Consider the following 26,186-nt stretch of genomic DNA (forward strand, 5'->3'; position numbering starts at 1 on the left):
GAAGAGCATGTTTCATGTCCTACACCACACTTCTTTGCATCTAAGCAACAGATGATGGCTTGTCAGAAGTAAATGTAAGCTTTCTGCTATCTCATTGTCCCTGATTTCCTGAGTCAAGCACCGGATTTCCATTTCAGCTAAAAAAAAAAAAAAAAAGAAAGAAAAAAGAAAGTAAAGAAAAAAACCCAGGGGATTGTTAATTTGAAAGCCCTGCTTTGTTGCTTTTGTGTGAGAGACTGAGACGTTACCCTTTATAATAATAAATGTATCCTATGCTAGCCAGCATTGTATGCTGGGACTATGAGGTAATCAAAAGAACCATGTTTATGGATTTCAGTGTACCTTTTTCGTGTCTCTTATCCCCTTGTCCTGAAGTCTAGCATAATATAAATGTAAATCATGAACCTAAAGAAGCATGAGGAATAAATACAGTAACTCAGGACTGATGCTATTCAAAGCCCGCTGGGGGAGAACACAAAGACCCGGCTGCCCATCGTTGGGTCTTCTAGCGTCAGACTCACTGTATTCTGTCCTGATTAATAGCTTCCGAGTCAGAGGGGGAGGTTCTAAGACTGTCCAGTCAGAAACACAGGCCTGTGGTAAAACCTCACACACTCAGCAGGGAGAGAGGCTCGTCACGTTTAGGAAAAGTTAATATAAATTAAGTACGATAATGGTTTTGAACGAGCTGTTCGGAAAGCATTCATTATTTATTAGGTATTGGTTTTTAGTTATTAACCACCTTCAGATGGTGAATCAGAACCATCACCTTGGTAGAAATTGTCAGAAGAAAGTGGGTACTTCTTAGAAGTTGGACGTTCATTCCCTTGAGCATTTCTTTGTTCGTTGAGGAGACATCTAGAAAGCGCTTGCTGTATACCCAGCTTAATGCCATAGCTAGTCAGGTTACAAAGGTAGAGGAGCAGGAGACATGGGCCCTGCCCGCCCTGACGGAGTTTCCCCAGTAGCACAGAGGTTAAAATCACCCCCACATGTGCTCACACAGACTTTAGATGTCATGTACACACTCACGTTATTAGCTTCTCAGCAGACCGTTTCTTCGTAGATGATGCAAAAATGAATTCAGCCTGTTCTAGTTGGCACCCTCCATTTCCAGTACAATCTTCCAGAAGCGCCGGAGTGACTTTTTGCTGAGAGATGTAGGTGAAGACAGGCCATTCGGCAATGGAGTTTGCTGAAGCGATATTATTTACGCTGCGTATTTTGTGAGCTGGCTTCGTGCACGCGGCCGCACCCATTTCCAGTCACGCTGCACATTCCTACAGCCGACCAACGTCCGCACTGAGGTTTGCTCGAACTTGACCGCAATCTTAATGTATGTAACTCTCGCCCCCTTACCCTGCCCCACGGCCCGTCCTCTGTTTTTATGGAGACTCAGCAAGAAACTCCAGCCAAGATATTCCTTCTCAATTATGCTACATTCGCCTGATAGCAGAGTAATTAATTTCAGATAATTCCCGCTGTGTCCTCCTCGAGCCGCCGTGGGTTAGACGCTTTGATTATCTTTTGTGCGAGAGCCCAGGCTTTTCAGTTGCCTATTGATTCTTTTCTAGACTGAGATGTAAATAGCTCACTGGCCAGAGCTGGGAATGTCCACGCCATGAAAGTTTCAGGGATCACAAGCCCTTTGTCACGAGACTCAATGCCTATATTGATGCCTGTCGTGCTTTAGGATTTCATTTGCACTGATTTCATAGACTCCCACCCCCATAACTGACATTAGATCATTGCGTGTTGCTTCACAATAAATCCATATTCACATTCCTGGTTTCCAAGAATGTAAAGTACTAAAGATAGTTACCAGGGGAAGTGAAAAATAGCTCTCTCTTTGCCAGAGGAGAATGTGTTCTGTGCTGTTTCTCATTAATAACAAACTTCGGTTGTGAGTGCTAGAGTTTTTAAAAAGAGTTTCTGGTTTGAGTCCTTCACTTGATTCCTTGCTAAATATCTGGACATACATTTTAGTATTTTTCATTTTAGTTTGATAAATTTTGTTTTCCTTTGCCTCCTGTAGGGGGAAGTTTTGGGAGTTCTCCTTTTCAGTTTTCAACTTCTGTGCCTTGAGGCTCAGTTTACCTTCTCGTTAAGAAAACATTTAATGAAATGCTGTCCATCCTCTGGGGGTTTAGAGATTTGTACACAAGGAATATGTTTTAGTAAATCATAATTTTGATATTTCTACCAAATTGGTAGGTAAAACTTGGTGATCTGTATTTGGTTCTCAAATATTAAAAATGCTTGCAGTGAAACATCTTTCACAAAATGTTAAATTGTAAATTGTTTAATTATGATGCGATATAAGTTATTTTAAAAATATATGATGTTAAAGAGAAATTAAAGCAACAACAAGGATAAGAAGGCACAAGTCCATTGTAGACATTTATTTTGGTCCCGTCTGTTTGTTTCACTTGATACAAAATGTGTTCCAGGAAAAAATTGGAATTCTGTGTCTATACTGGAGCTCCTCACTAGGATGAAGCAACTATGGTGAAATGTTCCGTGAAGGGAGTTATTTTGTAACACAAGCCATCGTTTTATAATTGATCTTCTACATTTGGGGAAATTTAGTCGGGAAGTATTTGTGCAAGGAGGGGTCTAACGTTCTAGCTGAGGCATAGCAACACCTTTCTTCCACCTGTGTGCTCTTCATGGCCTTTCCTTGCAGCCAGCTCTGAATATATTTTGCCACTAACTGGGTTTGAGGCACAGGAGAGCCATGGGTTGAACTGTGTCCCAGAGTTTGGGCAACAAAGACACATCAAGTGCTCACTTCCACTTCTAACAAAATGCTATTTTAAGTGTTTCCTTGTCTGAGGACTTTCAAAGTCTCAACTAAAATATCCCCATGTGATGAGATGTTTTGGTTCACATAATGCAAGATGGTTAAGTCTTTTTGGGGCTTTCTAAAATTATAAACTGTAAACTTGTACCTCATTGTCAGGCAGGTTTTACTTAGCTTTTCAGAGTCCTTTCACCTGTTTTTCTTTCAGCCGCTGTTGCGTGCAAGCCAGAGGCTGCAGGTCTGGTATTTTGAAAGGAGAAGCTGCCACAGCCTTAGTCTACACTAGAACTTCCTAAAAGATAATGTGAAGAAAGCCAGGAGAGCATTCCACAAAGTCACCTTTTTCTCTTTTTTTTAATATTTCATTTATTTATTTGAGAGAGAGAGAGCATAAGCCAGGGGAAGGGGCAAAAAGAGAGGGAGAAGCAGACTCCCTACCAAGCAGAGAGCCCGATGCGGAGCTCGATCCCAGGACCCTGAGACCATCACCTGAGCTGAAGGCAGATGCTTAACCGATAGAGCCACCCAGGTGCCCCCAAAGTTACTTTTTTAGTGGTTCTTGTGGTGAATGGCTTGATTTCTATTATGGCCAAAGCAAAGACTCACAGTTTAATAACCTAACACAGAATGTAGTGGGAGAGCCGAGCCCATGCACATGGGGTGCACCTTCATGGACAGATTGACCTGTCCTTCTCATTCAAGGGGCATCCATATATTGATGCTCTTAAGAGTCTGCCTATTATGGGTTTAATCAGATTTTTTTTTTAAACTTGGCTATCTTAATGTGTTTATTTTGAATATGTTTCATTTACTAGGGTGGACTTCTAGACAAGGTGTTTAGGTTAAAATTTATAGAAGTTTTATATTTTAGAGGTGTTAGTGTTAGAAGGAAAATATAAATCAATACCATTAGCTTCCTCATTGGGGAAATCTGACCCCATAAGAAGAATTGTTTTTTATGATAACACATGATGAATTTACAAAAGCTTTTCCCACCTATAGATAATCCTAGCAATTACAAAAAATATGATTTTCATATTTTGCTTACTCTGAGTGAATATTTTTGGATGCATAAATTATATGAAGATTCATATATACTACAGAGTGAGAGCTGGCATTATAGATACTGTAAAGATTATCTGTGAAAATGGTTGACTTCCCAATAGTGTCTCCACTATACTGGTTTTTAACAAGGAAATTTAAGAGAGGGTAGATTCCAAGCATAAAAATAACTAAATAACTTATATTTCTGGATAAACTATGTTTTTTTTTTTGTGGGTTTTTTATTGGGGGGGGGAGAGGAAGTTGGAGGAAGGACAGCAGGAGGGGAAGAGTGAAGGCTCCCATCACAGGGCTCAGTCTCACGACCCTGAGATCATGACGTGTACCAAAATCAAGAGTCAGACACTCAACCAACTGAGCCACCCCAGGCACCCCTAAACTGTTTGCTTTTAATAGTGTTTGCATTTTTTTTCTTTGTATCTCTTTTCCTAGAGAATTTTTTTTTTCATGATTCTTCATATATGGGTTCCAGCTTAATAGAATTCGAATTGGCAAGGTAACTTTTGATTTGGGGCTGGAAGATGGTTCTGCTCATTGAAGCTTTAATGTTTATATTAACTGGGCTGGAAGACGGGATCGGTGGATGTGTGCTTCAGCTCCTTATTTCTTAAACCCAAGAGCCTTACTCGTTTGACTTGTAATATGACCAGGAGAAAGAGAAATATGGCCACCGATGATTTGCCAGAGGTATGCCATGTATACCCTGTGTCCCTGGGACAGATGTCAGCAATTCCTTCTATGACATAGTGCCAGAATAACAACCATTTTTCTAAGTCTTTCTAAATGTTAATAACTATGTTAAAAATAACTTTTATTGATTCTGGTCTTTTAATGCATACTTGCAGCCTTCAGATGATTATTCAGACTTTTATAGGTACTTTCTGTAAATTTCTTTTTTATTTGGCTGGGTGGGAAGGTACAGGAAGAAATATTACTCTTAATTTCAACAAAAGTGCTTTTGAAACTAAAGTGCAAATAAAACAGAGACATATTAAAATTCCCTTTAGAAGGGTAAAAGGGATGATTCTTGAGACCTGCATCTTGTGGTGAGTCCAGGAGACAAAAAAATCAGACCATTGGAACAACACGCATAGTGAAGTCTCTTGAGAAAGATGAATTTTGCCCTAACTGCATGTAAGTTGACCAAGAACTGTTGTTTAGATGACTCTTTGTCATTAATTCCACACCACCCTCTCGTCCCCAGCCTTCTCCCTGGGACAGAGGCCAAAGTTTGAGGCATACATTTTCTGGGAGCGCCTGAAGATCATCTTCTCTAAACAAAGTTAGCCCGGAAGCAGGCTCTGCCCTTGGGAAAGCTGGGTGCTTGCCCTTGCCCAGCATTCTGAGGGGAGGGGCCAGTTAACTGGGACGCAGCCTTTGGGTTCAGGTCCGGCTCTACCCGCTTCCCACCCCCCATTATCGCTGCCTCTGTGGGACAGTTGTCTCATCAATCTGTGCCTCCTTTCTTATCTGGAAAAGCAGGGACAAGTATACCTACGCCGAACAGGTATTGCAAGAATTAAATGGCACCAAGTAAATACCCAGTGAATGCCAGTTTCTATTACTTCATATTTAGATCTTTTACCTTTCCGTTAACCGTTACTCTTAAAATACTTGAGTTCCCATGAAAGTGCTATTTTTTTGGCTGTGTCATTAACATGCCCGCAAATGCGCACATATTACAGCAGATCCGCTAGAGCTGCGAGAACAAGCTGCGTGCAGCCAGCCTGTGTTAGCTTAGCTGTGCTTTTTAGCAAACACACAATCAGTTCGTCTTCTGTTTCAGAAGGTGTTATTCTGTGAGTGGGTGTAGGGCTGGGTGCGATATGATTTCAGTGATCATGTTGTGTTTTGTGATTAGCGTTTGGGGAGAATAAGCAGTTAATTGTAGGGAAATTACCTAGGGCCTAGCCGTGCGGAGGGGGACTCGCTGAGCGTGTGGGTGTGGGCTTCCAGCTGGTCGTGGTGGAGAGCTCGCTCATGGCCACCCGGAAGTCACTGTGGATGTGGCTCTTTGTACCCAGTGGACTGACCTGGTACATCTCTCTCTTCACCGGTCTGTAGGGTTACAGAGAGTTGAGGCTGCTGAAGGGTATCAGGGGCCCCGTGGGAAAAAAATAAAATAGTGACAAAATAACCAGGTACTGCATAAGCTGAGGGAACCTATTTTTAACATTTAAAAAATTTAAGGTTGCTTTTGGATACATTCTGTTGTGTTGTTTCTTTTATTTGGTTGAGTCAGGGGGAAACTGGAGTTACTAGCTTTTGGCATATAAAAATGGCAGATTTATTTGTCCAACCCAATACCTGAATACCAGACAGGATGTACCACATTTCCCCTGCCAGCTGATCGCATCAAAGTGAAGATATTTGTAGTGGAATCTGGGTTAAGGATTGGCATTTAGATTTGCAACAACAGTTTTTGTTTTGCTTTTGGAAGTAACCTCCAGGAGATTGGGGTAAGAGAGAATGTCCATCACTTATTAAATGAGATTTATCACATGTTAATTCCTCCTTGAATTGTTTGCCCTAGTGCCAGATCTTATATAATGGATGGGTTAGGAAGATCCCAGCCCTCACTGTGGTTTGAGAGTAGGACCTAGACCGAGGGTCACCCGTAGCCCAAGCCAACTGATGTAGGTCATAGGCTACCCATCACTTTGTTCAAGTCCATTTGAATCTTAAGTTACTAGTTACCTGTTTTATCAAAACTCGTGGGGCACCTAGGTGGCCCAGTCCACCCAGGACTGGGATAAGTGTCCAAATTTTGATTTTTTAAAAATATTATTTATTTATTTGACAGAGAGAGAGATCACAAGTAGGCAGGCAGGTTGGGGGGTGGGGGGCAGGCTACCTGTTGAGCAGAGAGCCCGATGCGGGGCTCGGTCCCAGGACCCTGAGATCATGACCTGAGCTGAAGGCAGAGGCTTAACCCACCGAGCCACCCTGGTGCCCCCAAATTTTGATTTTTGACTGAGGTCATGATCTTGGGATCCTGGGATGGAGCCCCAGATCAGGCTCCCTGCTCAGTGGGGAGTCGGCTTGTGGAGTCGCTCTATCCCTCTCCCTCTGCCCCTCCCCCTGCTCACTCTCTCTCTAAAATAATAAATCTTAAAAAAAATAAAATTCTTAGCCCTATAGCCAGTCATCAGACAATGACACTCTTTTGGATAGCAATATTTTGATACAACCAAATTCTAATTCAAATTCTGTTTTCAGAATGTCTGTGGAAACATCCCTTGATTCTCTTCTTCTTGTCCCTTGTTCCTCTCCCTTTGTACCACATACCTTCTGTCATCCCTTACCAATTGTACCATTACTGGTATAAGGCTGATAGCATTGTATAATTAGTTCCTAAAAGAAGTTCTTACCTGCACTTTGACCCAGAGTGTAGGTGAAAGAACACCGCCATGAGCATTCTTTGACTCCTTCGTTATGCACACATACTGAGTCCCTACTACGCGCCAGGCCCCATACACAGGGATTTGTATTTGGCAGGAACAGACAGACAAGGAGACAGCACCGATGAGGATTTAATTGGAGTATTTCTACCTAGTGCATTAAGTATACACACAAAGTCCATTAAGCGCTAGTGAGGAGAGTGTGAGAAGCCTTCCCAGAGAAGCTGAAGCCAAGTGAGAGCTCGCCAATGAAGAGAGAGAAGCATGTGTCAGGTAGAGATAGCAGCAGGGCTCAAGCTTCCGTGAAGAGCTGGGGAAATCTTAGAACCTGGAGCATAGGAGGAGATGGATTTAAATGATACAGCTTTTCTCTGTATCAGTACTTGGACCTCTGGGGTATAGATCCTAGTTCTTTGCTCCTTCTTACTTAAAAATTGGTTTTGCAATAGGTTGTTTGGGTCCTCTCTTTCCTTCAGACTACAATTTTCTTTCCTTTTTTTTTTTTTTAAAGATTTTTTATTTATTTATTTGACAGAGAGAGACCACAAGTAGGCAGAGAGGCAGGCAGAGAGAGAGGGAAGCAAGCTCCCTGCCAAGCAGAGAGCCCGATGTGGGACTCAATCCCAAGACCCGAAGATCATGACCTGAGCCAAAGGCAGCAGCTTAACCCATTGAGCCACCCAGGCACCCCCAGACTACAATTTTCTTAAATTAACATCATTAATGTTTTTCATCTTGTCTTTGAAGTCTCCTTAACTGACTTCATGTTCTTATTAAATTATTTTATAGTGTGAAGTAACTGTTAGAATTTCTTCCTGCTCCTTGAATTGTATTTTCATCTGATAGAGAGATGGGATCAAAAGATGGGATCTTTATGTTCTCCCATGCTTTTTCCTCTCTCTTTTTTTACCCCGGCTCGTAAGTTTGAATGATCATCATACATTTCCTTTCACCTCAATCATACCCGGCTAGCTCAGGTCAGATTTTCTGCATGTGCTGATACGATGAAGATCACTTTTTGACCTGTTTGTCATGCTGTCTGACAAGAGATTGTTTTCCTTCTTCCAGGCTACAGTTGAGGGCTTTGTTTTGTGGTCCATTCATGTTTGTTGTTGCTATAGCCTGATGTAATGGCCCAAGACATAGAGATACCCCCCCTGAGGGGGAGTGTGGTCTTTGCTAGCATACCTGGACTCCGCCATCTCTCTCCCAAGATTGTGTTAAACGTGCTGCACCACAGTTCATGCCAGATGGTGTGGGGAAATAGGTAGGCCACGTATAGTCTGCCTTTAATTCATTTTTCCAATTCTGGTGAATTTCTCCACCCCCCCCCCCGGCCAATTCTAGTGAATTTCTAAGAGGCTTTATTTCACTCAGAATCAGCCTTACTACTAACTTTTCATCCTTTCACTCATAAGTCTCCTTGAAGCAATTTCCATTGGTCCTAGATCCAAAAAATTAAAAAAAAAGAGAGCGACAGAATTTAAATTCCTTCAAGATTGGAAATTCCATGGAATAATTCTCAAGATTCCTACCGATGTAGCTTTTAGAGTAGTGAGGCCTTTTCTTTTGGTCTTCAGAAATTTGTTTCCTCCCTCGACCATGAATTTTATTTTATTCTAAGACTTTATTTATTTATTAGAGAGAGAAAAATTACACAAGCAGGGGGAGCGGCAGGCAGAGGAAGAGGGAGAAGGAGGCTCCCCGCTAAGCAAAGAGCCCAATATGGAACTGATCCCAGGACCCTGGGATCATGAGGTGAGCCAAAGGCAGACGATTAACCCACTGAGCCACCCAGGAGCCCCGCCATGAAGTTTTAAAGCTTAATATATTAGATTATATACATTTCCTTGTTTGGGTGCTCTTGGTGGAATATTTTGCTAGTTTTTAGTAATTTTTCTCTTTGGAGGCTGTTGCTTATTTTATTAGTTGTTGTGGAAAGGATATTCTGTGGTCTGGTTTTCAGCAATCATCATGACCTGATAGCCAAGGAGAGGACCACAAACAACATTTCTAGCTCCGAATGATTCTTTTCTAAGGATTCAGCCTTGATTTCTTCAATTTGGAAGTAAATTTGCTTATTGAAGCAGTTCAATCGAAATGTTTGCTTGTTATTTGTTCTAACAGACATAAGGGTAATTATGTTAAGATCATAGCTCATGACCCTACGAGGTAAAATTGGCCTGTCGGCTCGTGACTTCAAGAGACAATTGTGCTGATCTATAGCCTAAGGTTTGGTGAAGGATCGAACTTGGTGTCTGTACCTCCCCTCCCTTGCCATGTAGGCAGTTTTCTCTATTTTCTGTCAATTTTCTATAATTTCCCATCATCATATGCCTGGACAAGTTTGTTTGGCAGTCCTGTTCAAGAAGCCGTCGTGCCTGATCCATGAATCAGTCTCAGATGCCATGAAAGTAATGTGACTTTGCAAACACCACCCACTCCCTTAGGACACTTACCGTCTTTGGGATGAAAACTTCTATCTGCTCCAGAAACTAGAGCCTCAAACACATATGTAATTGCCCTACTTGGCAGTTCTGTTCTGAATCATCCTTTTTCCATGGCACAGGCTGTGTGAGAACTGAATGCACTTGAGAATGAGTGGGTTTGGTGTTTTGCTTTGGTCTTCACTGTGCTTGGCACCATAGAGTGGCTTTGGGTAACACTACCCCACTCTTAACAGAGGGACCTGGGGAGCTCTTGAGTGCTTCCCATCATGTCTTTGTTACCTTAACTCAGCTAATTTATGTGAGCAGTGGGGTTCTCTGGCCTATGGGCAGGGTGATAAAACCTCTGGCGGAAAAATCTTCCAGACATCTACAGAGTAAAGGGAGAATTCACTTCTCCTTCCTCCGTGTATCTTTCTCATCCCTGTCAACCCCTTTGAGGAGAAGGAAAAGCATTCTCTCTGCTCCATGGCAACTTGAAGAGTCGGGATGGCTGGGCTGACCTGTCATCCCAGTCTGGGATGCTTAGTTATGTATCCTAGAGTCCTGTTTTTTCCCCTCTTCCTGTGGGGAAATCAGCAACTTTATTTGGGGCTGATTTTTTAAAAATGCAAAGTTCAGGAGTTTAAGAAAAAGAATAGAACTTACTGTGGAATGTAGCAGCCATTTGCTATTTCTTTGGTTTTTAGTTGGTTCTTTAAACAGTTTCTTAAATGAATTAAGTGCTGACAAGCCTTTGCCCCTGGGGGACTGTATTATTACCTCAAATTCTCACATACTTTTTACAAATAAAAGTATCATATAATTATATTCTCCTCTTCCTCTTCTTTCTTCAAATCTGGCGACAACTAGTTAATTTTGAAACTGCCAGAGAAATTATTTCAGTGTTATACTGCACCTCTGGGAGAAGAATGGAATCTCCTCGTTTTGTCCATATGCTGACAAAAATCTCCTAATTTCAGAGGGCAATGATGTCACCAGCTAATGAGCAAAATATTTCTTACTAAACAGATGAGTCCTTCCCTGATTCCTTTGTGAAATTAAAAAAAAAAAAAAAACCCACAATGTGTTTCATATTGTCTGTAGTTACTCTGACAACTCATAAACACTTCAAAATGTGATTCTGACTTCTTTGGCAACTGAGACTAATTTTTTTCGTAAACACGATGAAAACACATTAAACTGATGGCTGGACCTGGAAGACCCCTGCCATGAGCCAGTCACCGATGATAGTCCTCAGTGCTGGTCTCAAACGTCCCCTAGCCAGAGCCAGTGTGCTGCCCCTGAGGTAGGGAGTGACCTTGAAGGCATCACTTTTGGACCAGCGGAGGCTGATGAGGCATGTTGGAGAGATGATGAAATCAAGCTTGGAGAGGAGTAGGGCCGGAAAGCTGCTGCTGATTTGTGTCACATGCGGCTTAGCAGGGCGGCAATAGCCCCCGGAGCAGGATCTCTCTTTGCCTATCCAAAAAGGCAGGCATCTAAGGTCAGGGGAACAAAGAAGTGAGCCTCAGGGCTATCTAAACACTGGCCTTTTGGCATCCTGAAGGAGCCTAGAAATGCCCCCCACACTCATGGAGGTGCCCCTCCCCTTAGTGAAGCATGCCTCAGTTTCCCCAGCCAAAGGTGAGTTCTCCTACTTCTGAATGTGCGTCTTTGTTCTTCTTCCACATCTATCACAGCTGCTTGTGCTTATCAACTCTCCTGGGGCTCTCTCTGCCCCCCCCCCCCCCCCCCCCGGCATCTAGATTAGAATCTTTGCAGGCCCAGGTGGAGGTGGCTCACTCCTATTTCGCTTCCTGGCTCTTCCTTACACCTTGAATCGGTGCGTTGGTCCATTGATTTCAACCATGAAATACCTGTTTATCACAAACCCAGGTCCTATTTTAATTGTCTCAGTGTAAAAGAATATTGTAATGCTCAGTGTCGGCCATTGTGTGAGGAAGTGGGCACTCTTTTCTCCCCACCTAAGATGTTATTTATTTATTTATTTATTTAGCACGCACACAAAAGCTTGGGGGAGAGCAGAGGGAAAGGGAAAGAATCTCAAGCAGATTCCCAGCTGAGTGAGGAGCCGGACACGGGGCTTGATCTCAAGACCCTGAGATCACGACCTGAGCCGAAATCAAGTAGACACTTAACTGACTGAACCACCCAGACACCCCTGAACCACTCTTTTTATACTACTTATGAGGTTTAAAAATAATACAGTGTACGGTGTTTCTCTCGCGAAAAGTGTTAATATATATATTAAAGGATTTAAAGCTATGTGCTTTTTTTTCACCCAGAAATTCCATAATCTATCATTTTTTTTTTCTAAAAAGAAGAATGTGTTAGATGTGTTAGAAATTTTACAACAGACTCTTCATGGGAGTGTTATTTATGATATTGCAAAATTGGAAACATGCCTATGTCCATTGATTCAGGGCGTTAAGAAAATCATGGCTGGCTTCTGTGAATACTAATGAATCGTGACTATTTTGTATTTTATTTGTTGGACATTTGTTGACATGAGAAAATGTTCAAAACATATTAATAGAAAAAGCAGATTTTTAAAACTGTTTTAAAAAAAATCACCAGAGGGATGGGGCTCTGGTGCTCTGTGACACAGCCTGGGACCTCTGCCTGGTAAAAATTGTGTGTGTGTGTGTGTGTGTGTGTGTGTGTGTTGATGCCCTACCAAGAGAGGCAACTTTGCATCATACATAAAAAAACCTGAGAGCTCCAAGGTTTCTCTATGAGAGAAACCTTTAGAGGCAGTGGTGCAGCTCAAAGAGGGTCATGGCTCTCAGTAGGCACTTGTTTCTACGTACTCTGTGTTCACGTGAGGCTGGCTCTGGGGACCCAGAGAGTGACTGTGAGTGTGGGAGACTGTGAGTGTGGGAGGTGGAACAGCTGAAGATCACAGAGTCATCCTTTTTTGTAAACACAACACAAAACATAGAAACCTAAGGGTGTCTAGTGGGGGGTGCACACATGCACGTGTGTGGGTGTGTGGGTGTGTGGGTGTGTGGGTGTGTGGGTGTGAGAAAAGCAGGGGGGTATAAGCCAAAATACAACTATTTTTTTAAAGATTTTATTTGTCAGAGAGAGAGAGCACAAGCAGAAGGAGGAGCAGGCCAAGGGAGAAGCAGGCTACCCACTGAGCAAGGAGCCTGATGCGGGACTCGATCCCAGGACCCTGAGGTCATGACTAGAGCCGAAGGCAAACGCTTAACCAACTGATCTTTTCTATCTGAGTGTGAGAGGGTGTAGGTGATTTCTTTTTCTCCTTCTTCTGTATCTGAATTTTCCACATTTTCTAATTAAAAGTATATCACATATAACCAGAAATAAACATTATTGAAATACAGTCACAGAAACGAGTAGCCCACTGCCCATTGTCTTCATGAAGTTTAGTGAAGGATGGAGTTATGCAGAGATGACCATATTCTGGGTCGAGTCCTATGACTGTGTGTGCCCTGCAACCACACAGCATAAGGAAGATGAAGAGGAAGGCCAGGAGGGCTTTCCTGGGGATGTGACACAGGGACTGAATGTTGAAGGATGGGTAGGAGCTAGAAGAGTAGATAGGATGGGCAGAGATGTTCCCAAAAAAGGAATCCACCAGTGCAAAGGTGTGCAGGCAAATGAGAGAGAAGAGTACTTGAAGGTGCTCTGAGGAAGTCAAAGGATGAGAACCGGATGCTCCGAGATGCCTTTCCACGTAGTATGCATAGAGACACACACAGAAACCAGAAAGCAGGACAGGACTCTAACCATGCAAAGTCCTACTCTCCACAATAAGGCATTTGGACTTTACTCTGAGGACCTAACCAGCAGTTCCTTAGAGTAGCTGTCAGATGCTCAAACCTCTCCTCCACAAATTTGCACACTTCTTGTGTGTTAAATTCAAGCCCACTACCCAGCAAACAAGACCAGCGATGTCCCTTCTTCATAAAGTATATTCCCTGGTTTCCAATTGCCCTCCACCAGGAGGCTTCCCAGGGTGGCCTGGCCCAGCCTAGTCCTTCACGTATCCAAGAGTTTACTCAGATACCGCAGATGGGCCTGGGAATGATGCGCTTAGAGGGAGGGGTCTCTCCCCCAAGCTCCTCACAGAACCTGGGGCAGCCAGTGCCTGGCTTCTCGTGCATCTCGCACTGACACCATTGCCCACCAGGCTTTAGGCCTCAAATTCAAGGTCTCTTTTTACCTTCTCAAGTGTTCTGGGAGGCTTATCACGCCCTGTTTTATAAATGAGAGAAATTAAGACACACACAGTTCACAAGTGGCATAAGAGGGACCTGAGTCTGGCTGTGCCAGATTCCAGAGTTCCGGCTCCTAATTCTGCTCACAATCTTCTCTGCATCTAAACAATCTGTTCGGGGCACCTGCGTGGCTCATTCAGTTAAGCCTCTTCCTTCAGCTCGGGTTATGATCTCAGGGTCCTGGGATCGAGTCCTGCATTCGGCTCCCTGCTCAGCCAGAAGTCTGCTTTTCCCTCTGCCTCTGCTGCTCCCCCTACTTGTGCCCTCTCTCCCTCTCTTGCTCTGTCAAATAAATAAATAAACCCTTTAAAAAATAAATAACCTGTTCAGACCCAGCCTCAGATGTTGGCCCTATCATTAGCTTTCACATCTTTTCTTTGCCTTTGCTATGTACACAACACCTAGAACAGCAGTTTCTAAGCAGTAAAGTAGGTCTTGCTTGAATTCCCATCAGTAATAGAACACAGCTGTAATAAGCGCTTACTGAGTTCCACTTGACTGTACAGACACAATTTTGAAAACAATGGTTCAAGATTAATGTTATCAGATGAAATTTGCATAGAGGACTACCAAGACCCATAGAAGTGAAGTGATTCACTGAAGGACTTGGAAATTGAAACCCAGGTTGTTCCAGCTCCAAAGGCTTTTGGCTTTCCTCTTCCTTTTACTCGACTCCCATTGGGGCATAATATGTTTTCTTCATTTGAATCAAGTAACCAGGAAATTCAACCAAGGACTTCTACTGACAGTTTTAAGGAACTCTAAGAGTAACGTCGCGTCCACTGTGGTTGGCGGTCTTGGGTGAAGAAAGTGCCCATGCAGGTTGGGGGATCTGGTAGCAAAACCATGAAGTTTCACATTCTGTGTCTGCCATTTACTATCTGTGAAATTAGGTCAAATGTGTCAATACTAGCACGGTGCCTAGAAAGTATGAGCATGCAGTAAATAGGGGTGTTGGAAGATTAATGTCAGAAAAACACCTGCCACCGTTTGGGGCACATGTGGGTCCCCAGAAGGCAGGGGGGGAAGGGAGTCTATATGAAACCAGAGAAGGTGTAGGGGAGCGGATTGGCAGAATAGGCAGCATTGGGAAGGTGTAGCACACCCTTGTGGAGAGAAACAATAGAAAAGTCTGTTAGGGGCAGCGGGAGACACTTCTGGGGAAGAAAAGAAAATTGGGGGAGAGGGGAATTCATGCAGTTCTTGCTGAAGAGTGAGAGATGCCAGTAGGGCCTAGGAAAAGGGGATGGGGCTCTGGTGCTCTGTGGCACAGCCTGGGACCTCTGCCTGGTAAAAATTGTGTGTGTGTGTGTGTGTTGATGTCCTACCAAGAGAGGCAACTTTGCGTCATACATAAATAAAGGCCCACACGAGGAGAGAGGCACCTAGGACTGAGCAGCCCCGGTCGCTCAGCGGAAACACGTGACTCACCCGACTGCATGACTTTACTCCTGAAATCCTGACAGGACTTGCACCCTGTGCCTTGGAGACTTCATGCAGGTTTTCAGTCCTGTCTTGTTAGGTGACATTCTGTTTCAGTAAGAGCATGTGCCCGTGGCTCACCAGACAACCCTGAGAAAGTGAAGTGATCATCTTGTGACCCAGGCCCTGTGCACACATTTCTAGAATGTAAGAGAACTCAGCTGCTCTGAGGTGATCATTGAAACAATTTGGTAAGACAGTTTTAGAAGTGTCACTGGACTGGCAATATCCTGCATTTACTTGAGTAGTTTAAATAGAAAAATAAAAAAGGAGTGGGGAGTGACAACTCCAGGAGAAAACCAAAATCACAAGTTTTAATTCAGCAGTGTCAAAAATAGCCATTGGAAGGTGTCTATTTTCAATTGAGACTACTCCCTTCAGGGGGTGTTTGGAAGAGTATCTGCGAAAGAGAATCTCTTTTAAGTTCAGTCACTTGTGAGCGTTCGTCCTTGTCCCGGATTTGCTCAGATTCCCGCGTTCTTTTTCTCTTTCTCTCTGGAATTCCATAGACAGTAATTAAGGAACTGGAGGCCAGCGGGAGGTCAGGGAGCCTTCGTCAGTGAAAACAGGGATTGTTTGCCACGTACAACACTCCCTTTTTTCCTGGTGGTGAATAGGAGATTTGCTTAGAGCCGATGACTTATGCCTTTCTTACAAGTTATGCAGTTAGCAGGGAAGCGGGGAATCAGGCGGCAGGCAGAAAGCAGCTAATTGAATCCAGTGTCTTCCCTTTTCCCTCCTTCGGATACTAATCTGTGCTGGTGGAGCCTGTCCGATCATGTAACTCCAAAGGAACATGTTTGAGGAGTGCCTCACGCTCACTCTGAGATTACAGAGCTGACGGAGCCACAGTGAAGCCGCTGTCCGCGGGGAGGGGGCGGGGGTGCCGAGCTCCGCGTCCCCAGCACGCCTGCTCCATGCCGAAGCCGGTAAGTCCGCCGGCTGCGTTCCCCGCGAGGGGAAAAACGCGCTTGCTGTCACTGCAGGGAGAGGCTTTTCGGGTGCTCCTGGCTCTGATGGCTTTCCTCTTTTCTCTGCACATTCTTGAAGATGGGTCCTTCTCTCCTTCCCTGCTGTGTAACCCTGAGCACTCTTTTCCTAGCATGCTCACCCAAGACGAAGATGTAGCGTTGGGGGGAGAGGAATGAATATTCTTTCTTGAGAATGAAACGACTCTCAAGAGATTGAGTGTGCGTGGTTGGACTCTCAAGAGATTGAGTGTGTGTGGTTGGAGCTCAGCTGTCAACCGTGGAGGCTTTCAGTGTGGAGGGCTTGACTGCAGACAGGCTTGCATGATCGATCGGCTTCCTTTCCTTCCCTTAAGCTTCATGCCACTGACAGTACGGATCTGGGAAGTGGAAGCATCTGTGTCTGGTTATGCACCCGGTTAACCAGGAGCCGTTGTGTGAATTTCATAAGCAAATTCGTTTCAAGTTTCAGGATAGGTTCAGGAATACTTAAATATCTCATAGTATTATGTGTGTGGCTGCAGGGCACATACACGGACTTAAGTCTGGCTGTTAATTGGGACAGTGTGCTGAGTGTTTGGAGCTGGGGAAGCAAGCTGAGTGTATTTCTGCAAAAGGCAAAGTTGTACGTTATCCTGTGCCCAGCGTGGTCTCGAGCAATCCCCGAAAGGGTTCTGGTTGCTCTTTGCAAGTTCAGTTTAACTTCTGTTATGGAACAGTGCTCCTTTGCCTGCAGGACCGTGCTCTGTGGCTTTTGGAAAGCGTTTGTCACAGTGTGTCATAGTTGCAAGAAATGTTTTTTGTTTGTTTTTTTTAACTGGGTCCAGTGAAGTATCTATCTGTTACTGACTTTCAGTGAACAGGCTTGAGAGTGAGGGGATGCTTTTCATTTGCTATCTACAGATGCTATTAATTGTGCTCCTTTTTCCTGATAATCCTTCATGTAGCTGCGTTATGAAAAGTTCTCCACGCTGGCTCCATGTCTTTCCTATTAGAACATTGCAGATGTGTCAAGGACGCACATGTTCCAAAAGAAGTTGAGAAGGAAGGAGGCTCCACCCTCCTTCGCCTGCCAAATGGGCCCCATAGGTTCCTGCTTCAGCAACCTGGCAGGCAAACGGTGTACTGTCTCTTTAAAGCGGCCATAGTTTTGTGCCTTGGCTTGGTCAATTTGTTATGGTTTAAAACTGTGGAGCCAGCTGTCTGCAATCTGATGTCATGTTGCCATGGAAACCAGAAATGAAACACTTAAGCATTCACCACAGAATTACTACATATAGCATTAGCCAAAGTAATTAAAAGTTGAGCCATATGGGCTTTCTGGTGGAAAAATCTGCCAGAGAGAGGCTGGAAATCCAGTGTTTCTATTTGCCATAATGTAAATCCACTTTTTTCCACACCCTTCAGTGGAATACGTTAATGGCCTTTTACGACTCGAGTTTAGAGGTGGGGAGTTTTCTACAGATGATTTAGTTTTCACCTTCTCATTTACACGATGATCAAGTTAAAGTTTACTTTCGTCCTCTGACCTGGGGCAGGACAGGGAGAGGAGGAGATACCATGTCTTGTTACAACATGCATAAACATAGGTATTTCTTCACTTGAGTTTATTTAAAACCCGTTTCCTAGTAGTTCTGTTTAATTCTAGGAGTCTATTTCTTGGAATCAACCATTCATTTTATATGTAATGCAGATTTCCTTCATCTTTTTCCGAAGTTCCTCCAGGTGTGAAGATCTCACACACACTCTTCTTAATTAAATAGTTATTTTTAAATTCGTATACCGTCATCTCTGCAGGTGTAATTTCTGAATAAAAAGACATGACAAGGGGTACCTGGGTGGCTCAGTGAGTTAAGCATCCTCCCTCGGCTCAGGTCATGATCCCAGAGTCCTGGGATCAAGCCCCAAGTCGGTCTCCCTGCTTAACGGGGATTTTGCTTCTCACCCTCTTTCCCACTCATGTTCTCTCTTGCTGTCTCTGTCTCTCAAATAAATAAATAAAATATTAAAAACAAGACATGACAAGTTATTTTCAGTATTTGAGAAGTGGTGTGTACTTATTTAAAAGGAGTAACATGAAATGAGGAATTTAAGCTTTAGTCCCCAGTTCAGAAGAAATGCAAGACTTTTACAGAGTCTTTATGTTAAAACAGCTGGAGAGAATTTTTTAAAGGCAAATATTTCACAACTCCTTTTCCTCTGGACTCAGAAGGAAGTGAGAAGTCAACACCTCTCTATCAATAAAAAGGCAACCTTGGGCTACACCTGTTTAACTCCAGTGACTTCTAGGCTGATTCAAGGGAGAATATATCTTGATTGACTTCGGTTTTCTCTTATATTTTTCTTCATATACATTGTGCTCCATCTGCCTTGTTTAGTGTCCAAACCATGATAATGAAAAGTTACTGGTTGCTATGATTTGTGATTTGTCAGTGGCAAACACCCCCAAAATCTTCGTTATTTTTAAGAAAATTTTAAAAAGCTAGTTCAAAGTTCTAAAGAGCTCCTATTTCTCAAAAGTAGATGGAACATATGAAAGCAATTAAACAAGTACCTGGAATATGTTATTTTTCACCATGTTGAATCAGGACAGAGGAAAGTAGGACTTGGGGAAGGGATCTTTGCTTTTAATTCTGTTGTACTGGTTTAACTACTTCATTTCTTCCTCAAAAGTTCCCTCAGGTGGCATGTTTCCTACATATGATTCGTCTTTGTGGTATGCACAGGCACACACAGCCCCCTCCCCACCCCCAGCCAGCAGCAGTAACAACCCCCAGACCAGGTACAAGATACACACACACACACACACACACACACACAACTGGTACTCATTCTCTAATATAGCTTCCTGTGTCTTGTTTATAAACAACCTGTGCTCACTGCGTTTTTCATTTGACTTCTTATTTATTTATTTATTTTTTACTTCAGAATTTTTTAATGTGACAGTTACATACATATTCTAGGTTTGTCTAGGTTTGTCCCCTATAATGTTGATTCTCCTTCTATTAGAATTGCTTAGCTTTTGAGAGCCATCAAGAAGGCAGAATATTTTAGATGTTTCTGTGTAATTCCATGCACTATGGTTTTGCTCGGGTGCTGATTACCCAGAATGAGGGCTCACCCAGTTCTCATTGCTCTGGTTGACTGCTCTGACCATTTTCATCACATATTGACAGTTAAACCAAATAAAAATGAAATTCAAACCAAACAATACCATCAGGTATCAGAAGCTGTACTTCCTGTTTCATTTTAATTGTTTACCTTGTAAAGTTTTAGACCAAACAGGTTAAACCCCATTGCCAGCATGTGGTTCCATTTCTCTTCTTTATGCTCAGCTAAGCAATAGTTCACTTTAATTCTGAAATGGAGATGCAACATCTCATCAAGGAATTTTTGAAAAATTGAATACAGTTCACGGAAGGGAAGCGGAGAAATCACCCCTGTCCAGATGACTTGCCATTTCTGGGTTATCATAATTTTTCTTCAGTGGGTGAATGGTTTGCTTATAGTCTTGCAGTCAGAAAGTACAATGGCCCTATGCTGGGAGCTCCAGGGTGAGGACAGAGGCCAGGAAATGGGTTGTACTATGCCTTACGTAGCGCCACAGTGCTACAGAAATATTTGTGGACTCGCAACATGCTGCACCATTTAATTCATGGAATCTCCACCTTCTTTACCCTCGAACCACTGTTCTCTGCTAACCCTCGTGTACCTGTTCTATTGTCGATTTCTTGTGTGTGTGTGTGTGCGGGGGGTGGGGTCGCAATAGCTTCCTATTAAGCCCGTTGTTCAGAGGGGTGGATTTTGTTTTGCTTTGTGTTGTTTATAGGAGGCATTTCTGCCCTTACTATTTCTGTGAACTAGCTTTGAGGAAATGGAGAGAAGGGTGTTGCCAGGCCGTGTGGGATGGGTTAGGGCAGCTGGCGGGCTGCCCTGGGTGCGTGGAGGCCGCACGCTCCCGCCAGCCCTGCGCTCCCAGGAACCCCAGAACCCCCGGCCCAGGCAGCACGGCCCCTGGAGCCCCGGGTTGCTTTTGCTTTTTCACATTTTGAGCAGATAAAACAGAGGAAGCTGCATATTGAATGCTCAAGCTGACTTGGAACCGAAACCCTCATTTTGTTCACAAGGAAAGGATTGTTTTCACTGGGGTCACTGCTGTGGAGAGATTTTTTTTTCTCTCTGTAATGTTTGATACTTGAGGGAAAACAGCTGGGTTGAGCATACTTGAATCACTGCAAAAATGAAATGGGATGCTGGGGAATATGCAGTGCACTGTATGGCTGAAAAGGTCAGCTTTTTCCCTTGTCCCTCACAGAGGAATGAGGGGTCTGTCCTCAGGCTCGCCCTTCGTGAGCGCTCAGAAGGAGCCGGGAGAGGCGGAAGGCATGGCCGAGGTGTGGCAGACCCGCCTGGCGAGTGGCACGGAAGGCGGCTTTTTGCCTCTCTTCCCTTTTCCTGCCCTGCTGTTTTTGATTTGGGGGGTGGGGGGGCTGGAACAAGTCAACAGAACTTGGGTTTGGAGGAGTAGCTGATGACCACGTTAAGCAGTCGTGATGGGCCAGACAGATGAGAGCCAGGCCCAAACTGCACAGCAGGGGGGCTGGAATGACCAGGCCAGCCTGGCGGAGGGCGCCCTTTCTGAGTTCTTCTAAAGGAGGCCTGGGCAGCTGCTGAAACAGACATGACCCATGCCAGTCCAGAGCCCTGGGGTGTGTCCTGGCGCCCAGGGCCAAGTTCTTCACGGCATGAGGCCCTGGGGTGGTGTGTGCAGCTTCCTGAAGGAGGGGGGCGGCAATTGGAGGGTGCCCCCCAGGCACAGCCACACTGCTGCTGGAGCTCAGGCTGGCACGAGACCAGGCTGCCCCCCGCCATGGGCCACCAGGGCAGAGGGCTCTGGGGCAGTGATCTGATGAACTTCTCCTTTGTTTCTTTGCCAGTCAAGAGAACAATCAGATGAGGAGACCGAGGAATCGGTGAAGTTTAAGAGGTTACACAAGCTGGTCAACTCCACTCGCAGAGTGAGAAAGAAACTGATCAGAGTGGAAGAAATGAGAAAGCCGAGCACGGAAGGTAAAAAAAAAAAAAAAAAAAGGCACGCTCCGCCCTCCCTGCTTGTTCCAAATTAAGTCAGGCAGGGTCAGCTCCTCAGTAGAGTCTGACTTTAAGTGGAAGCTGGATTGCAATCCGGCTGAGGCTGCAGAGAACACCTCAGGTCTGCGTGCAAGCAGGGCGTGGCTCAGCACGTTCCAGATCCTGGCGTCCAGTGGCTGGGGAGGCTTAGTATTGTTCATGTCACAGCAATGGGAAATGGCTGGTGTGGGACAAGGAGGTCTTTGCAAGGTGTGGTACAGCTTTAATGTTGAGTGTACACCCCTGTACATCAACTTTGTAAGTTCTTCCCAGCTGCAACCCGTGTGGCCGAAGGATGACGGTTCTTGCCCATTGAGTTGATTCCAGATTTGACATTCATCCATCTCAAACAAACATCCAACAATAGAGGCACTTAATATCCTTTCACATCTCCGAGGGATGATTTGTTCTTCCTGTAGAGAGTCTCAAGACTTGGTTCAGATGGGGCTCTAAGGACCTTCCGTTTTAAGTGGGACATAAGAGCTTTATTGCTGGCTGAGCAGCTTGTCAGATGAAGCAGTAATGTCAGGAGGGGCACGAGCATGGATTTATTGGAGTGAAGAGTTAACCTTTGAAGTGTGATTAGGACAGTTTAAGTCTCACCCATATTCGTCACTCCCGTTGTGAGCTGTGTGCATTTGCCGCGCCTTGTAAGATTCCCCCAAAAGGGTAAAAAAAAGAAGAAGATTTCCTGTTTGGAAAATGATAAGGGAACTGGGAAAAGAAAGTACTGGAAAGAGTAGGTCTTATTTTTTTTTAAAGCACGTGACTTGTTAAAATGTCATATCTACAGTTTGAGGAATTTCAGAAATTTAACATGTAGATTTGAAAATGATCATTGAGAGGCCTTTTTGTCATACATAAATAAAACCAAGGTGTGGAGAGAACTGGGATTTCCCCTGATTTAGGTGAGGGTTTCCTGTTGTTTTTATTGCTGCTTTTAAATTTCTGTTTGCTGTAATTATTTATCAGCTTAAATCCTCTAGAGAAATATTGGAGGTGAGGGGATTACTAGGGGAGCGTGGAGGCAAGAAAGGAAAAGAAGGGAGGAGGGGTCCTGAGGGAGACGTGCTTACGGGCAATTTCACAGAGTTGCGTCAAATTCCAGGTTTCATGTGGGTGTCTTCTTGCACGCTAATTCTGCTTGCCTTTAGGTGCAGTGCTGATTTTACATTTGGCTGTTTTAACCCCTGCTTGACAGTCGTGGTTTCCACAGTACAGAATATCACCTGATTTCCTATCAACAGCAGCTCTAAATGAAATCACACACATAGTGTCCATTGGTAATAGTAAGGAGAACCATAGAGAATTGCCATCATTCAACCTTGGGCACCCCATTTGCCAAAAGTAAATCTCAAATACATCAAATGAATTGTTGGGCCTTGCCTATCAATGAGGACACGGGAATGACGTGTGAGGTCCTCTGGACCCGTCCTCAGCTGCCTGTACATGCAGTTTTCCTACCTTTCCTGCTATCTCTGAGAGACATAGTTGACAAAAGGGAAAAATAGACCCTGAGGGGTAGCTTTAGGGTAAAAAGTAATAACTACATGTACCTCTGGCCCTGAACTGTATTTCATGTGGTTATGAACAAGGTGCCACCGGCGGACGAGGGAGGGAATACGCTTAAGTCCCCTCTAACCTCTGATGTCTGACGAGTCAGGTCACTGGGCTGCCACTGGCTGGGCTTGTCGGCTTTGCCAGGAAAGGTGTCAGGTGTGTGTGCCACTTAGGCCATCTGCTTAGGTCTGCCACGACTAGACCATAAACTAGAACTGTCCTCCAGCTCCTGTGGAGTGGCATTCTCTCTGAGGTTCCTCATTGGCAGAAGAACAGGTACTTGACTGTTGCTTCTACAAAGCAGGAAGGAGTCACATTCCTAATAAGCCCTCCCTCACTGCCCCAGGACCTTCAGAGAGTTGAGCCTTTCTCTTCCTACGTGTCTGTGCCAATACCAAGTTGTCAGAATGATGATCCGCCTTTGCCGAGGGCAACCTGACTGCCCGCCACTCTTCTGTACACTTGAGGTTTTATGTTCCTTTTAATATGTCATCCTCAACAGCCACCAGAGCTGGGCATCGGTACCATGCTCATTTCATAGAGGAGGGAACAGACACCCCAGGAGGTTAAATCATCAGGGTCACTGAGCTGGCTGGCAGAAGGCCCAGAATTCAGTCCAGGCAGCATGGGCTCCCCTCTGCTCCCACTCTTTCCCCACCCCTCAGCTCTGGAGTCCTACGAGAACCGGGAGAGATACAATCACTCACCTAGTCTCACCCTTGTGACTGAGTGTCAAGTCTTTGTCCAGGGCATGGATGACCCTAGACAATAGCCAACCATAGGCCAGGTCAGTGCCCTTCAGCTACCCTTTATTGTGTGTGTGTGTGTGTGTGTGTGTGTGTGTGTGTCTGTGTGTTTTCCCTAAAGCCTATACCTAGCTACCCTCTTCCCTCATTGGCCCAGCTTATATGTGACCCAGGAATGAATCATTAGCTTTTGTACAGTGCTTTTTAGCTTATAAAGTGCCTTCACATATTTCTTTTCATTTAATTTTATCCTCTTCAGTAGCCTTGCAGTATGTATTTCTAGGATAGGCAGACATTTTTACAGGTGAGAAAACAGATAAAATTATTGCCCAAGATCATGGAGATGGTGAGTGGCAGAGTCAGAGCTGGAATTGGGGCATGGATCTGTGTCCTTGGTGTTAAGTTACCCCATACCCTAGCCCCATTGCCTTCCGCATTCTGATCTTAGTGACGAGGTTAGATAAAGGTCATGATGTGAATGACGATGGGGCCTTGCGTGTTGACTGCCATTCTTCCAAAGGATGGTTGTACTTGGAGGTGCCAGAATGGGAGCAGCAGTGCTCTAAACCCAAGGAATCAAGTCCAGGCTGGGATTTCAGGCATCGGGGCCAACCCAGGCAGAAGAAACTCCACCAGGCAAGGCCTGCCCTCAGCACACAGGCTGACATAGCAGACTGGGGAAGAATTGGCCACTTTTCCCTTCAGCTTCCCAAAGTTCTTACCAAGTGCAGACTTTTCAGAACTAAGAAGCAGAGCTATAGGTCGTGGACAGATGCATACCAGTTGGTTCCAGACTCACACTTGTCATGGAAGTCTTCGAAGCTTGGATGCCAGCCCTAAAGAGTCCAGAAAGTCTCCAGACCACTGTTGGGTAACAGGTCATTAAAATGGCCAGCAGACCCACCTGAATTCCCCGAGACCCCGTCAGACTGTGGGTAGATGAGGGCCTTGCACACCTCCGTGGACACCTGGGCTCAGTGGAAAGCCATGGTCTGTGGTCTGGACACATTTGTAGAGGAGTCTGGGGTGGGCTGCCTCTGCCCCCAGGTGTTGCCTCTCATCTTGGCCCCATCTCTTCTTCCCGAGAGTGGAGGGTGGATTTGATCTAGAAGAGATTGCCATGTTTACTTCTCACAGCAGAAGGACACTTGGCCTCCATACCTTGTACGCCTGGTGTCCTGAGGAAAGAGCAGGAGACTTTCCCAATTTTTGTGCACTATTGCTGGTCCAGCGAACATCCCCTCAGAACCCTAGACTTTTAAACTCTTGTGACAGATCCAGGACTAATCCTCCAGGGAATACAGTTGTGCTGCAGATGATGGAGAGCTCCAGACTGGAGATGGTCTTAAACCCACCCCCCCGCCCCCACCACCATCTCCATGACATCAGAATCAACCTTGGGTTGTATTCCATAACCACAGTTCTGATTTTCGTGACATTTGCAATAATAACTCCCACCAGTTGGAAAAGTAGGAAGCCTTTAGAATTTGAAAGGAATGCTACCAGTCCTCTGCCCTTCCCCTCTCTGCAGTAAGCAGCTCGCTCTGACATCTACCCTTGTGCAGGCACCCTCCCCCCAGCTGGTGTGTTTAGGGCCATCCCTCTGTTCCAAGGAACTTTTTATTTTTTCCTTTTCACAGTTCAGCTGGTGGAAAGCTGCAGTGTGCAAAAGTTTCCTTATAATTAAAGGGACACAGCCAGTCAGGATCACTACACCCACAGTTTGACCTACTTCTTTTTCACATCTGTTCACATAACACACACAGGAAAGATCTCCGTTTTCCTGCCAGTGAGTCCAAACCTTTCCACTGGGCTCCGGAGGGCCTGGCTCAGTACCTTGCTCCAGGGAGGGCTCAAGAGCTGGAACCTTGAAACAAAGCGACCGCCTGCTGGGGCTGCCTGCGTGGCCGGGCCCTTACATGCCCTTCCTGTCTCCAGCAGGCCAGCTGATGGCCATGTCTGGCTGGAAATACCCGGGTCCCTAACTTTTTGTTCCTGGCTTGTCACCTGGGTACCATTCATCAGTTACATTTGCACGCTGTGACCCTGTCTGGTGTCTTTGCACCCAGACTGCCTTGGTGATTTAAGGACCTCGGTGGCAATAAAAAAAATCACTGTCAGCCACGTGGCGTTTGTCACACTCTGTAAAAAAACAAGCCGACTCAACAGCAGGGCCCTTCAGACTGGGGAAGGAGTCTGAGTCCTAGCTTCTAAGAACTGTGCTTCCAAACTGGGGGAGGGTTATCCAATTTGGAGGGGGAGGAGAAGGGTGGTTATCTTTAAATTCTCAGGGCTAAGGAGTGTGGTGATAATGACTGACTTGGTTTTTCCAAGTGG

At 44.8% G+C, this 26,186-nt stretch overlaps 1 protein-coding gene across 6 annotated transcripts in view; it reads left to right on the plus strand.

Annotated features, from left to right (window-relative positions):
• SASH1 (SAM and SH3 domain containing 1) overlaps positions 1 to 26,186 on the plus strand; it is a 195,254-nt gene that overhangs the window by 135,099 nt on the left and 33,969 nt on the right. For 4 of the 6 annotated variants that reach the window (XM_032873140.1, XM_032873141.1, XM_032873142.1 and 1 more), the window contains one exon: positions 21,351 to 21,483. In XM_032873140.1, coding sequence (XP_032729031.1) covers positions 21,351 to 21,483 — 133 coding nt within the window. Of the gene's footprint in view, positions 1 to 16,331; positions 16,375 to 21,350; positions 21,484 to 26,186 lie in introns of those variants that run through there. The other 2 variants (XM_032873144.1, XM_032873145.1) reach the window with 1 other exon arrangement.

This window comes from Lontra canadensis, unplaced genomic scaffold (assembly GCF_010015895.1).
Source record: "Lontra canadensis isolate GAN:19392208 unplaced genomic scaffold, GSC_riverotter_1.0 scaffold47, whole genome shotgun sequence".
Taxonomy (NCBI): domain Eukaryota; kingdom Metazoa; phylum Chordata; class Mammalia; order Carnivora; family Mustelidae; genus Lontra; species Lontra canadensis.